Source organism: Rhizophagus irregularis, chromosome 14 (assembly GCF_026210795.1).
Source record: "Rhizophagus irregularis chromosome 14, complete sequence".
Classification (NCBI taxonomy): domain Eukaryota; kingdom Fungi; phylum Glomeromycota; class Glomeromycetes; order Glomerales; family Glomeraceae; genus Rhizophagus; species Rhizophagus irregularis.
The window spans coordinates 2,465,562-2,480,078 of record NC_089442.1 but is presented as its reverse complement, the minus strand read 5'-3'; the positions used below and the strand labels follow the sequence as shown (position 1 = coordinate 2,480,078).

The 14,517-nt window shown below is 30.0% G+C and overlaps 5 protein-coding genes across 6 annotated transcripts; 1 reads left to right on the top strand and 4 right to left on the bottom strand.

Moving 5' to 3' along the window:
• Nucleotide 1: 1 nt before the first annotated feature.
• OCT59_006229 (uncharacterized protein) lies at nt 2–2,296 on the top strand (the record flags this gene model as incomplete). 2 transcript variants are annotated; one of them, XM_066141124.1, is made up of 6 exons in its annotated part: nt 2–178; nt 377–423; nt 670–841; nt 921–1,244; nt 1,333–2,026; nt 2,136–2,184. In XM_066141124.1, 6 exons carry the CDS (start codon nt 2–4, stop codon nt 2,168–2,170), a joined length of 1,449 nt encoding a protein of 482 aa, XP_065997947.1. In that variant the 3' UTR covers nt 2,171–2,184. The 2 variants fall into 2 exon arrangements, with proteins under 2 accessions (XP_065997947.1, XP_065997946.1); XM_066141123.1 differs by lacking the exon at nt 2–178 and having other exon boundaries at nt 251–423; nt 731–841; nt 1,333–1,468; nt 1,589–2,296.
• A 166-nt stretch (nt 2,297–2,462) lies between these two features.
• OCT59_006228 (uncharacterized protein) lies at nt 2,463–4,117 on the bottom strand. The gene is made up of 6 exons (XM_025320696.2): nt 3,977–4,117; nt 3,578–3,807; nt 3,381–3,515; nt 3,217–3,299; nt 2,979–3,118; nt 2,463–2,906 (listed from the first exon to the last, which is right to left on the bottom strand). The coding sequence occupies exons 1-6, from the start codon at nt 4,103–4,105 to the stop codon at nt 2,691–2,693; spliced, it is 933 nt and encodes a 310-aa protein (XP_025170800.1). The 5' UTR covers nt 4,106–4,117; the 3' UTR covers nt 2,463–2,690.
• Nucleotides 4,118–4,297: 180 nt separating this feature from the next.
• On the bottom strand, nt 4,298–5,795 carry OCT59_006227 (60S ribosomal protein uL30). The gene is made up of 6 exons (XM_025320697.2): nt 5,746–5,795; nt 5,562–5,673; nt 5,097–5,263; nt 4,866–5,018; nt 4,637–4,793; nt 4,298–4,535 (listed from the first exon to the last, which is right to left on the bottom strand). The coding sequence occupies exons 1-6, from the start codon at nt 5,757–5,759 to the stop codon at nt 4,386–4,388; spliced, it is 753 nt and encodes a 250-aa protein (XP_025170801.2). The 5' UTR covers nt 5,760–5,795; the 3' UTR covers nt 4,298–4,385.
• Nucleotides 5,796–5,842: 47 nt separating this feature from the next.
• Nucleotides 5,843–8,925, bottom strand: OCT59_006226 (uncharacterized protein; the record flags this gene model as incomplete). The annotated part of the gene is made up of 3 exons (XM_025320698.2): nt 5,843–8,595; nt 8,674–8,752; nt 8,863–8,925. The coding sequence occupies 3 exons, from the start codon at nt 8,923–8,925 to the stop codon at nt 6,317–6,319; spliced, it is 2,421 nt and encodes an 806-aa protein (XP_025170802.1). The 3' UTR covers nt 5,843–6,316.
• A 361-nt stretch (nt 8,926–9,286) lies between these two features.
• On the bottom strand, nt 9,287–10,668 carry OCT59_006225 (uncharacterized protein). Its single transcript, XM_025320699.2, has 5 exons — nt 10,558–10,668; nt 10,399–10,493; nt 10,200–10,322; nt 9,863–10,101; nt 9,287–9,780 (listed from the first exon to the last, which is right to left on the bottom strand). The coding sequence occupies exons 1-5, from the start codon at nt 10,631–10,633 to the stop codon at nt 9,576–9,578; spliced, it is 738 nt and encodes a 245-aa protein (XP_025170803.1). The 5' UTR covers nt 10,634–10,668; the 3' UTR covers nt 9,287–9,575.
• Nucleotides 10,669–14,517: the final 3,849 nt, after the last annotated feature.

The window sequence follows — 14,517 nt, the reverse complement described above, 5'->3', positions numbered from 1 at the left end:
CATGTTGATAAATAAATTACAAAAAATTGCGAATCAAAGTCAATATATAATAAGTATAATTAGATCACAAATAACTTTACCACGTGATTTGTTTATAGAGATTACAAAAAATTTTATTGGCCAAAATAAACTAGCCAGCCGAAAAACTCAGCCCAACTGCCCAAACATTCTGAATTTCGTAACCCTAATTTGTTACATGATCCCTCATTTTTAGTTTTCTCCTACACTTACCATAAAACTTTGACTCTCAGCAGAGTTTACCAGAGTTTGACACTGAAGAAATAAAGCCAATACTGTTTTATTTTGTTGCGCCAACAAAAACTACTTTCATTCGCGTCGTGCTATTCTTAATAAATTTAATAAATCTTATTAAAAGGAGACTGAATTTACTGGACTTTTTTGTGTACTCCATCGTACAAAAAGGTAAGCTTCTTGTTATAATATTTAAAATAAACAGGGTTTTCAAAGAAAGTTCTATACGCTAATTCGTTTCTTTGGAAATAAAAATAAAAATATTAATTATTTATATATAATATATAATTTCACGTTCCTTTCTTCATCACTTTCGTTCCTCTCTTATGGCCTGCTATAATGTTATTAATTGCTATCATTTATTATAAACATTTTGGAGCATCATCCTTACATAAATCTTTTATTTTCTTCTCGAAGAATTTTTATACATTTTACCTATCAATTACATACTTGCATTAATTTAACTTCATCCGTCAAGAACGATATGCCTAGTGACACGCGTCCAACTCCTCAGACTGTTCAATCTCCTAACGTTGTTGATACTATTGACCCCGAACTTTTAGCACAACTCAATGCCAAAAGAGATAATGTAAGTCTTCGAAAGTGATATAATTGCTGCAATTTAATATTTGTAATTGAATTTACATCTGTTGTATTGTTTTATTCAGCTTGTCTACGCTTATGAGCAAATAGCTCAAGCTTTAAGATATGCAGCAAAAGCCTGTGACGAGTTTCAGGCACTTATTCCAAGAGATGTCGGAATTATCCCTGGTGATTTGGGCGTATCAAGTCAATCTATTGGGAGCCAAAGAAAATTCAAAAAACCTCAGATTAAAGATCCAAATGCCCCCAAGAGACCAAATACTGCTTATATTCTCTTTAGCAACGAAATTCGCGCCGATACAAAAGCAGCTAACCCCCAAGCCAATCAAAAAGAAATCGTCACACTCATTGGGCAAAAATGGAAGGCTTTATCTAGGGAAGAAAAAAAGGTACTATCAAAGTGCATAAACAAATTAGAATTATCGCGTTTCTTTATTTTATGTTCATCTATAAATATGATTTCTATTTTTACCATAGGTTTATGAGGATCGTTATTTTGCTGACAAAGAACGATATGACGAAGAACTCCGTGCTTACCGAGCTACACATGGTCAAGTTGAGTCGCCTCCTGAAACTTCTTCGAACGAAGACAATGGGGATCCTAATGCTTCAGGTGCAGCATCATCTTCCAAACAAGTTCATACATCACATCCTTTTGTTTCCAAGCAAGTACAAACTGGCACAAAAAGCCATTTTGCTTCTCAATTGCATATGTCTCAAGTTGATTCTACAGCTTTAGGTGGCCAAGTTTTACCTATTTCTGTACCGCCATCCGAAACCGATACTACTATGCTGGACTCCATTATTAGTACGTTCCCAACGGATTCGACTACTTTTACACAGACCGTATCAAGTGATAAGGCTACCACTTCTCTATCGAAGAAGCGTCGTTCTCCTGAGCCCAGAGGTGGTGAAAAGCAAGACGAAGAAGCATCAAATGTTAAACGAACACGTGCTTCATCTAAGAAAAATCAAACTACTACAGAGCCCGGTCAAGATGGTTCTGTTTTTACCCCACCTGACGACCCAGAAGCATCAACCGAACAAGATGAGGCCGTGACTGGAACCACAACTAAGCGGCAAAGGACCAAACGAAGTTCAGCCAATGGAAGCGTAACACCTGCACAAGGGTCTAAAACCACCTCCTCAACTACACGTCGCAAGCGCGGCGGTAAATCTTAAAGTTTCTTTTTCATATTCATTTTTCTTGATTTTAAATTTTTTAAATTTTTTTTTAATATTTTATGTAATCACTTTTTGTTTTTTTTTTTTTTTTTAAGTAAATAATAAAGAGTTTTTCGATACTTTCATGTAGAATTTTCACTATATTAGAACAAAGTCTTAGACATGCTGAGTGAGTATTAACAAATATCGATATTCAATAATCATTATTGTTTGGTGTAAAGATACTATACAATAAATAGACAAATGATTGACAATCAAATATGTACATAAAATCGATTTTTGATTTTTAAGTAAACTTTAACGTATTGATCATCTACGTATTTTTAGTTGTGATGGCTACGTGATTTTGAAAATTTTGATCGAACACTTAAACTGTAACAATATGTTTCAGTTTAACGACAACATATTACATTTTTTATAGATAATAAATAAAGGTTCTATAATTTTTTTTTATTTTTATTTTTATTTTTTTGCTAAAGAAAAGATTGATGATAAAAGAGAAAATTCGGAATTGAATAACTGTTCAACGTCATCTTGAAAATCCAATCTAAAGATTGTAAAATACTAACTCTTTTAACCGACTTGAAAATAAATAGACTGTCCTTTTTTCATTAGTAATAGTATAGTGATAAACGTGTTTCAATTTCCGCTTATTTTTTCTCTTGACCACCACTAGAGCCGGTTGTTGGTAACCCGGTTGCAACTTTAACATAATCATAAATAAGCCATTGTAGAGCAGTTAATGTACCAATCATAATAACACGAGTGCCGAGTCCTCGCCACATCCCAGTGAATCCAAGTTCTTTCGTAAGACGTAGAGAAAGTGCAAGAGTTGATTCACCTTCAGCTTTCTTTACATTATTAAGCTAATAACACAAAAACAAATCAATAAGACAGTTTTACTTGCATATTGATTAATTAATCATTGCCAATATTACCTTAGAAACCAAGGTGTCTGCAGGGTGACTGACAATTGCGCAAAATACACCAGCGATGTATCCACCAAGAAAAGAAACGCCTAATTGTTCAAGTTTATTATAGTCTTGTTTTGGTTTTCCGAGAGAAGCATAAATAAATTCTGAATAATAAAATTATGATTAGTATCAATTGAATTGATTTATAATTATAACAGGTTTCTTATTAAAATGATTAAATGGTATTCCAATTTATACATACCGACAGTTCTTTCGAAACTAGCGAATTTCATCATAGTGTAAGGAACTTGTCGACCCCAAAGAGGAGTAAGTCCCTTGTAAAAGCTGTCAAAAAAAAAGATATTTATACATTTTCTTAATTAAAAAGGTTACATTTAAAAAATGAGATGAAATAACAATACTTGCCCACTTAACCCTTCTTGACTCTTAATTTTATTAAAACCTTCAAATGTAGTTTTAGCAAATGGTACGGTACTTGTTTGCATTCTCACTTTCAATGCTTCCCATGGACACAAAGCAATATCGGCAAGAACTTCGGCACTTTTAAATAAATAAATAAAGTTAGCACGTGATTGAAAATAAATATGGATGAATTTGTTTACCTTGCACTGGCGGCCAAATAAACAGTCGTACGGTATTTGTGAGCAGTTTCTTCGCCGACAAGATCAGTATATTTTTTTTTAAATAATTCATAGAAACCATATTTTGCGGCACCCTGGAAGGAGTATCCAATGAAAGTAGGTCCCCAACCAGTGTATAATCCTCTAAATCCTTCGGCACGATAGATCTTTGACCATCCATCGAAATTACCCTTATAAAGTTTGGCGTCGACCTAAAATCAAAGTATTCTTTCAAATAAATTATTTCAATATCCAAGAAAAATTTGCTTTGCAGATTTATCATGTATAATTAAGCAGAAATTTTTTTTTAAAAAAAATCTCTCTTGTTTATTCTAAGGTAATATTTTTAATCTTGACATTGGGTTTCGAAAACGGTTATACCTGTCTACGGCACTTTACAAGGTCAAGAGGTGTCACAAATGTGTGAGTTAACCCACATGCTAATACACCTGCAATAGCACACGTATAATAGTACTTTGGAGTATATAACTCGATCCTTTTCTTTTCCATGTCGCCAGAAATAATAAAAAAAAAAAATGATCTCAAATTGCCTATTTTTATATAAAAATTTTTTTTTCTGATGTGTGACGAATTAAAAATTCGAATCAACTAATATCAATATATCAATGTGCATGTAGCGTTCAACTACGTGAGTACGTGGGACAATTAATTATCCCGAGTAATTCCGTTATTTATGCCGATGAATTTTAAATTTTCACGTGTGATAAAAAAAATATTTATTCAATAGTAATTATATTTTATTCTGTTTTCGTCAGAGAATTAAAAAGTCCTAATTCATTTTACGGATTAATTCATTAATACGATCTTCACGATCACCAAAATCACCGCCTTCAACATAATGTCTAAACTTCCTAGTATGCCAACCACCATTAGGATTGGAAAGCTTAAATGGCCAAAGAAAGTTATTGGCCTGTTTGAACTATTAATTTGATTGATAGATTAATAAACGATGAATTAATAAATAAATGGTTATATGTTCAAGATTAATTACGCAAAATAATTTTTACGAATCATACTCACATTTGGCCCAACTGTGAAAATCTCATGAACCAAATCTTCAACACAAATAATACCAAATTTTCCAAGATTCTGTTCAATGATAGCGTTGTCGGTTATAGGAATGCGCTGCCTGTTTACTTTTACGTATCCACGTTTGTAGATGAGTTCTCGAACTGATCTTTAAACAAAAAACTTAGTTAAGACGAAAACGTCACTTAATAAGAAAGATGCGTAAAAATTATATACTCACTTCAAATTGGGCTCACCATATGCAACATAGGGTGTAACCAATTGAAGCATTTGCTTGGTTGCCTTAGTTAATTTAACAAAAACTCCATTATTAATTTGAAGGAGGCGCAAAAGTTGAAGAATCTTGCGTGGCTTAGGTGGTATGTGATTGATACTAAGTTTTTTTTTTATAAAAAAAAAATTATAAATCATAAAAAAATAAACCGCGACTTCCATTTTGTGTGATAATTACCCTTTGATACGAACAACAAAGGCCAACTTTGGTTGAGCCGGAACATAGAAATTACCACATGCCTTTGCTTGACGACGCAATCGGATTTCTTGACGCTCTGCAGCACGATATTCCTTAATGTATCTTTCAGCACGTTTGAAGATTTTTCTACGGGTCTCTTTGGCTGCCTAATTGAATAATTTTGATCATAATAAATGTATTTATTTAAATAGTAATATTATCTAATTAAAAATTATAACATTCGTTGGAAAATTGTCGTTTATCAGTCCCGAAAGATGGTATTTTGTAAGTTCAACATTGCCGAAGCTAGAATCATTTATGGGATATCCCTTTATCATCATATAAACTAATTCTCCAATAAAAATATTATTGTTCCCACTATCATATTTTTCGTTCAAGTTTCATTTTTGACATGAAAATTTGGATAAAGGAATTAGTAAATAAGAAATGATAATGCTCATATACCTTACGCTTCTCTGCGAGAGCAGCAGCTTTCTCCGCAGTAATCTTATCTTGGTTTTTCCTCTTCTTTAAGAGGGTCTCAGGGACACGGATCTGCTCAGCAGTGGGCACAGTTCTAAAACATTATAATATGAGAGTACATTACTCAATGTTAGATAAATGAAATGGTTTAGCTTCATATACTTACAACCCGGTGGACATTGTCAATTTCGTGGAAAAGAGAGAACTTTAAATACTATGTGATCCTTAAATTTTTTTTTTTTTTTTTTGCAAGATATTATTTTATCCAATCATAATTGGTTGATGTAATGATCATCCGATCATACAATCATTTAACATTTATTTTATTTATTTCACAAAAGATTATACAAATCAATATAAATACATAATTCGAATTTCAATACTCAAAAATAATATTTCTATGTGATAATGTAATATAATAAAAAAAGCAAGGCATATCTTTAAAATCGAAATACATTATTAAAATAATAATGAAAATCGGTTGTATCATTCGAAAATGAGTTCAAAAAAAAGAATACCCTCGCATATCGAAATGTATAAATAAATCATTTTCAGAAAAACTTCCATAAAATATAATAAATACGAAAAACTGAATAAAAATATTCCTAAAATTTAATATCCAATAAATAAATACATGGAAGTCCCCAAAAAGACAAACAGAAAGCGTCTTGAATGTAAAAAATATGTAAAAATTTATGAAATAAAAAGGGTGAAAAAATAATTGGAGTGAATCAACCTTAAACCTTTGTAAATACTCCTTCTGTAAGTTTCACACTAATTACACTAATTGAGTCTGATGGTTTGTCAACTTTGGGAACTTCACTTTTATTAATGTTTGTATTATTATTATCGGAGCTATTTATGTCATTTCCTGGGTAAACGAAACTAGTTCCTTCGCCTTCATCATTATCATCTTGTGAATTCTTTGCATCTGATTTTTCTTCTTCTTTACTACTATCTTCGGTATAAACAAAGACCATGTCATTGTCATCATCATCTGCGTTATTGTTCTCGGGATATATAAAAGCATCATCATCTTCGTCTTTAACTTGATTAACTGGATAAACAAATTTTTCATCATCTTCCGTATTTATATTTGCATTGCTCATAGTTTTACCCCTTTCGGTTAAGTCTTTAATGGAAATCATAATATTGTTATTATAAGTGGGACCTGGTGCTGAACTGGATAGGCTAGAACGAGGAACAAAAGGTTGAGCGTTAGGATTAAGATTTGTTAACATAGAAGAAGGCGATAGAGAAGGTTGATGAGATTTCTGGCCCGGTGGTTGTGGGATCGGAATTGCTTTCGTTTTACTTGTGAAACTGTTTTCAATTGTGCTATTTACAACGCTAGTTAATGAATTTGTACCAACTGAACCATTATCTATAGCTTCTACATTGATTTTAGGTTCCTCGGATTTAGAAATTTCATATGAAACGGAGGTAGAAGATGTACCATTAATAATAGATTTGGATTCAGATTCACTTCGTTCATGTTTGTTTGTAAGAAGAGATTTTGAAGACAATAAACTATTATTATGCTCTTCTAATTTATTAGGAGAGGGTTTATTAGATTGAGATCTTGATCCGTTGGTCATTTCATGATTCGATGATGTACCAGCTTCAGTATTATCTCCACCATCTTCGCTACCGATGTCAAGGCGCCCAACACTATTATTATCAGATTCTTCTTCCTCCTCCTCTTCATATTCATTTTCAACGTAAAGTGGCACTTCATTATCTGCAAGTGGTTCAATCTCCATACTTTCGTCAATTAATTGTTGTTTGGTCAAATAAACACGAGATACAAGCCAATGATGCAATTCCAAATTTCCATTACCCATGCAATCCAAAGCCGTTCCAATCGGGGTTTTATGTGAATTTGAAGAAACTTTGCGGGTACTATCAGTATTATTGGAGTGCCATCCTTCATCATCGCAGTTATTAGATTGGCACTGTTCAAGAAGAGAGAAAGTTGACGCTAATTTACGTTGACCTGGTGCAGAAAGAAAAACTCCACTATTATCTCCCGATTTACCACTAGCGTAAGATTGGGTTATAGATTTGATCTCTTCGTAATGGGATTGCATCCAAGGAATTACAACCATTCCCCGTACATCACGAAACGTATCAATTTTTTGAGCGAGGATGTCTTTATACGCTTTGTACTCATTATCTTCTTTCTTAATAATTGATGAAAATTCTTTAATCTGTTGATGGATGGTTCGGTTTTGTAAATTAGCCCATAATCTTCTTATTCTACGTACTTCAGGGGATGTAAGAGCTTTCACGAGCGCAGCGAAACTGTTAAAATTACGATGGACATTTAATAATGTGTGTGCAATTTTAACAGCATGTGCAATAATATTTTCCTTAGGATGTTGAGAACCGCGTGATGAATTAGCCGAAGTTCGAGCCATATCAGCATAAATCATGAACTGGTGAGTAAAACTATTAGTCAAGTAACGATGGAAATCCATGCATGCTTGTGCTTTTGATGTTCTTTTATCTTTTATTAAAGTCAAATCTTTTTTGAAATCAACTTTTTTGCATAATTCACTTTCAATAATGGTTAATTGTTTAGAAACATCGTTGGCATCCCAATGAAGGAGAGTAACCTCACCAATTGATTGAATCTGATTGTTAACTTGGTCGAGCTTGTTTCTATGAAAACGGATTTCTTCGTCTAATTTACGAAGAATAGCAAGATCATCTTTATTGTTGTTGTCTGAACTCTTTTGTTTAGTAATAGAAACTTTTTGATTAGCCGTGGCGAGCTGATGAGCGTGATGCATAGACTGTCGAGTAAGTGGAGAAAATGGAATAAGTGGTAAGTGCTGGGGAGTGGGATTAGCTGTAATTATCGAAGTGGCTAGATCAGAAGTATTATACGGCTGTGGAGAAGAAGTGGTTCCATTCGTCGTCCTATTTTGTAAGATATCCTCAAGTTTCTGAACACATGACTTGAGTTGAGTAAACAGATGGGCAGCGTTATGTGGTTTGGTTTTTATAACGTCTGGTAAAAAAAAAAAGGTTACGTAAACGTCAATATTGAAAAACTACTTATCATCTCAAAAGAAAAAATGAGTTATACCTTTATTAGCGAAGGAAACTTCATTATTAAGCTTATACAACAGCGCGTTAGCTGCTTTTAAGTAGTTTATGTACGAGTCCTAAATATTGAAAAGACGGTTTATACGATCACTTTTTAAACTAAGAATATTGTAGCTGATTTGATTAAAAAAGTTTTTTAAAACAAAACTACCTTAATATTTTCTCATACCTTATAGTTCCCGTTGTTATAGTCGCCTGTCGCTGTAGAGTACAGGCTCTCCCAACCATTCATTGTAACTGATAATCTAAAAGACTAAGTGAAAGAAACAAAATAATTTTTGAATATAAATGAAGCTATAACTCTCTTTTCGTCCCGTGGGGGGATTTATTAAGAGTAACGATGAACTGTATGTTGATGACTTAGTTGATGAACTTTGTTTATGTAACTCCTTGGGATTATGCATAACAGTTGCATTGGTCAAAAATTGACTGAAAGCGAAACTTGACGATTTCGTACAACATTTCACAAACTGATCCTGAAAGTCATATGATCGAATTGTACTTTTGTGGAACAAAAAAGTACTTTTTTTTCCGTCTTTATTTAACTAATATATTCGAACAAATGATCATTGAACAGACATCATAAAAAAATTGCTGACAAAATTTGTTTTTTAATTCACTAATATTTTTCCTTTTAATCTGCATTCAAATTACTTAATCAAATTCTTAAGTAGAAAATAAAATTAGTTTTGAATTAATGATAAATAAAAAATACAGGAGAAATTTTTCTTTTTTTGGATTCGAAGGTGGAAATTTATTAGCTAACCACCATTCTTTGTACAAATTATTAAAATTTCTATGATTATGCCGGAATAATATTCTAAATCATATCTGATTCAACAAGTTTTCTAAAAATTTTATTACCTTGTTATATATACCATATTATACATCTTTTTTCCATTTTCGTTCTGTCGTTTGTAGTATTTGGCGACGCTTTACCTCGGGCTCAAGAGTAACTACTTCTTCCTTATCAGTATTATTAAGATTAATAGATTGTGGTTGACATGAAGCGCTAAAATCTGAATTATTTTTTGTTTTCGCTTCAATCTCCTCTTTCTGTTTCTTTTTTTGTTTCTCAAGATATCGTCTAAAACAATTATAAGATTGAGATTATGAATAATAGACACTACTTAAAAAGTCTTTTTCTCTAAATTACAAATTCTACGTACTCTCTTGCTTGTAATACCATCGCATCTTTTTTCCATTGCAATAACTCTTGTCTTTTTTCAGCTGTAGCTTCCCATTTTTTCGGAGGTTCGGGTGGAATTAATCCTCTTTTTACAGCATCTTGAAGTTTATATTTTTCAATAAGAGATTGTTGTGTTAAAGATGTACTTATTCCTGTCGATGACGTAGAGGCTTGCGTTGTGGAAGGAATTGTAAATGATGCTACTACATTAGGTGGAGGCTTTAACAAAAAACCACGAGGTTAAATAAAATTGATGTTAAATAAATATAATACTTAAAACTGATCATACATTAATCAAACAAATTCAAGTTAAATACCAAAGGAAGTCCACCGTTCTGAAGAACATTATCGCAGGTAACTTCAACAGAACCAGTCTTCTGAAGATCATATTGTACCGCTGCGGGCGGTATGTTGGGGAACATGGAACATACTGTTTCAACCTTTTGATTGTGGTTAATTTTAGGTAATAATTATAATTTATAAAACAACAAAAGTTCAACAAAGAATATTACCTACCATTTCAGGAGTTACTGCCCTAAGTCTAGCTCTAGGACCTTCGTTTGCTACATTATTTCCTCTACGATTTCTTGCAATTGGTTGATGCGTTTGGCCTGCATTTCAAAATCGTTAAGTAAATTGTTAAGACGACGTTTATTGAACTATAAATAAACATACCCCGTATTTTTTTAATTATCCATACAATTAGACAGATTGCAAACAATAAACTAAGGAAATCATTAAACATAGCCATGGAAAGAATGAAATTTATTACACAGTTTTATTATCGAGAATCATTTATTAAATTTATTACACCGATCATGATCATATGACCTTAGTGATATACAATGTGACACTATGATCTTTTTGCTTGACTATGTTGATTAACACATGATCTTCATCAAATATATTCTTAAATTCAATGGTTGGTGCCAAAACCCTTGGTTCTTACAAAATTGGCTCCTTTAACAATGAAACTAAAAACTTATACTATTAATGCAAGAAAAACAGTTAGAAAAATCTGTTCTAAATGAATTCTGAACAGATTTTTCTAACTCTCTAAAGATCAGAATATACCTAAAATAACTGGACTGATAAGTTGTGTTAAGTATTTTATTTTTTATTATAATATTATATATATTACTTTTTTGTAAAATATGTGAGAATTTATTAATCAAAAGTAATAAATAAAAATCTAATTTTTTAAATTTTACACCATTCATTATTTTAAAAAATTCCATATGTTATTCAGTTAGTTAACAATTTGTCTATACAAATCAAATCCTTTTAATGTTTTTTCTTAACCTTATAAAACTCTATAATTAAATTTAAAAAATCTTCTTACAATCAGAATTCAAATTGTAATATTTTTTATATAAAATAATAAAATAAAGAAATTAAAAAGCTTTATAGATTTGATTTACTATTATAATAATTTACAGATTTTCTAGTTATTTAATATTTTTTCACCAAATTTACATATTATATATTTTTAAAATCTATATCTTTACAGATATTAATTATAATTATATATTTATATTATATTATTTAAATAAAAGTAGCAAATTCTTTATTTTTATTAATTACTTAAAATTATATATAATAATCATACTTGAATTTTAATACACAATAATATTTAAAATTTCATATTAGTCTTTATATAAGGGGAATTACACATATTACGTAATATTCTGTTTAATATAAACTTACTCCCCTCCCTCTCCTTGTCAGATTTAATAACCAATCAAATTATAATATTTATAAATCATATAATTTTATTAAGTGCAATGTAAGATTTTAGTTATTCCCCTCCACCCTTTAATAATTACGTAATATATGTAAGCTCCCTAATCATATTAATTAAAAAATTTAAAAAAGGAAATTTTAATGATTATCTATATAATTATATCAAGCTGTTTCAATTTAATTATTCAATATCCAGATTTTTTGAAAAGTTTAAAAAGAAAAGAAGTGTTTATTAAACAGATTAAATAAAATAAATATAATAAAAGAATGTTTCTAAATCACCAGTGACTGAAATTATGATAATTAACCAATATTAAAAAAATATAAGTACTGGTAAAATTTAATAATAGTGATAATCACCTCCAGTGATTTAAAGTAAAAAACTTTGAAAAATTTATAATATTATATTTAAATTTAAAGAAACTGAAAATAAAATATTATATTAAACAAACAATCAAATTAAAATATAGTTTTATATAAATTAAACTATAAAAAATTGAAATCATTTAAATTCTTCATATTATATAACTCATAAGTATTATATTATATATATGTAACTTAATATATTCTTTTTTTTTAGAAGTTTAATTCATAAAAATTTGAAAGATTATCATTCCAATAGATTACATTTTTGTTAAGGTTACTTATCTAAACTTCTCCAAAATTTTACAATTAGTTTCTTTAAAATTTTACTATAAGGTATACATGCTGCCCAAATTATTTTGGGATGTCATAATTATAATTTAGGATGCCGTAATTCATTCAGTTTATATATAATTTACTATGTAAGGCACTGGTCAGAATAGTCCATTTTGGCAAAATTTTAAATTGCCGATTGTTAGACGAAATTTAGTCTGACCTTAGCCGATCAGTACTAAAAAAATCGGCAACTAATTTTATAGGCGATTTGCACCATAACACCTGCCACTTGTCAACAAATCGATCAGTAAAATTAGTAACAAATCGGTAAAACCAAATTTGACGATTGTTAATAATCAACTTAATTATTACCGATTTTGTATATTTAGTATATTTAGCTAATTTTAATTTGTAATAACAATTTATTAATTAAATTCTATTAATTTGCTTTACATATTAAAATTACATATTAAATCTATCTACTATCCGTCGTCCACCATTCCACCATTCACTACACGCACCCGCTACATTATCCACTATCCACCACCATCCTTACCACCATCCTTACTGACCCAATAAAAGTCTAATAGGACCCCGGATATCTAATATAAAGGTCATAATGGACTTTTGGCCAAAAACACCCTTTTTGCTGAAACTCAAAAAATCGTTTTTTGTAAATATCTCAGCATCCAGTAATTCAATTTTAATGAACTTTTTTTTTATTTTGTAGCCCTCATTTAGCTCTACAATTTAAAAAAAAGTTCATCAAAATTGGACCACTGGATGCCGAGATATTTACAAAAAACGATTTTTTGTTCTCCCCCGAAAAATGGGCCAATCTGCCGAAAGTGTGACTTATGACCTGTTTTGGAGATATCCGGGGTCCTAGTCTAATTCACAAAGATCCGGAAACCTACAAAACAAAAAAAATAAAAAACGGTTAGTAAACCATCCTTTAAAAAAAAAATTTAGTTTCGAAAATAAACTTACCGCTCATTCAACAAAAATCCAAAGAAAACCTAAGTAAAAAATAAAGAAACGGTTAGTATACCGATTTTTTAATAAAAAAATAAGTTTCAAAAATTTTTAAAACTTTACCTGGAATATCGGTATCCACACTGGAACTGATTTCCTACAAAAAAATATAATAAAAAAAAGTTTTTTAGTATAAAAACTTTTTTTTTTAAAGAAAGTTTCAAAAATTTTTCAAAACTTTACCTGGGAAACAGTATCCACGCTGGAACTGATTTCCTACAAAAAAAATATAATAAAAAAAAGTTTTGAAATTTTTCAAAACTTTACTTGGGAAACAGTACCTATACAGGAACTGAATTTCTGCAAAAAAAATAAATAAAAAAAATCATTTTTTGTTATTAAAAACGTTTTTTTAATAAAGTTTCGAAATCTTTTGAAACTTTATTTATCTGGAATATCGGTATTCATACCAGAACTGAATTCCTACAAAAAAAAATAAAAAAATAACATTTTTTATATTAAAAACCGTTTTTTTTTAATAAAGTTTTGAAATCTTTCAAAACTTTATTTACCTGGAATATTGGCATCTATACCAGAACTGAATTCCTACAAAAAAAAACAATAAATAACGTTTTTTATATTAAAAAACGTTTTTTTAATAAAGTTTCGATATTTGAAACTTTTTTTACCTAGGGAAATGGTATCCATGCCGGAACCGAATTCCTGCAAAAAAAATAAATAAAAAAAATCATTTTTTGTTATTAAAAAATGTTTTTTTTAATAAAGTTTTGAAATCTTTTGAAACTTTATTTACCTGGAATATCGGCATCTATACCAGAACTGAATTTCTACAAAAAAAAAATAAAAATAACATTTTTTATATTAAAAAACATTTTTTTAATAAAGTTTCGAAATTCTTTAAAACTTTTTTACCTGGGGAAACGGTATTCACATCGGAACCGATTTCCTATAAAAAAATATAAAAAAAAATCATTTTTTAGCTAAAAAACGATTTTTTTAATAAGTAAGTTTCGAAAATCTATCAAAACTTCATCTAGGAAAACAGTATCCACGCTAGAACTGATATCCCTACAACAAAATAAAAAAAAACGTTAAAAATTAACGTTTTTTATATTAAAGTTTCGAAAATTTTTGAAACTTATCTTTGGGATTCGGTATTCACGCTGAAACCGATATCCCTATAATTAAATATAAAAAAAACATTTCATTAAAAACGTTTTATTAAAAAAGTTTCGAAACTTTAGTTTTAAAACTTAC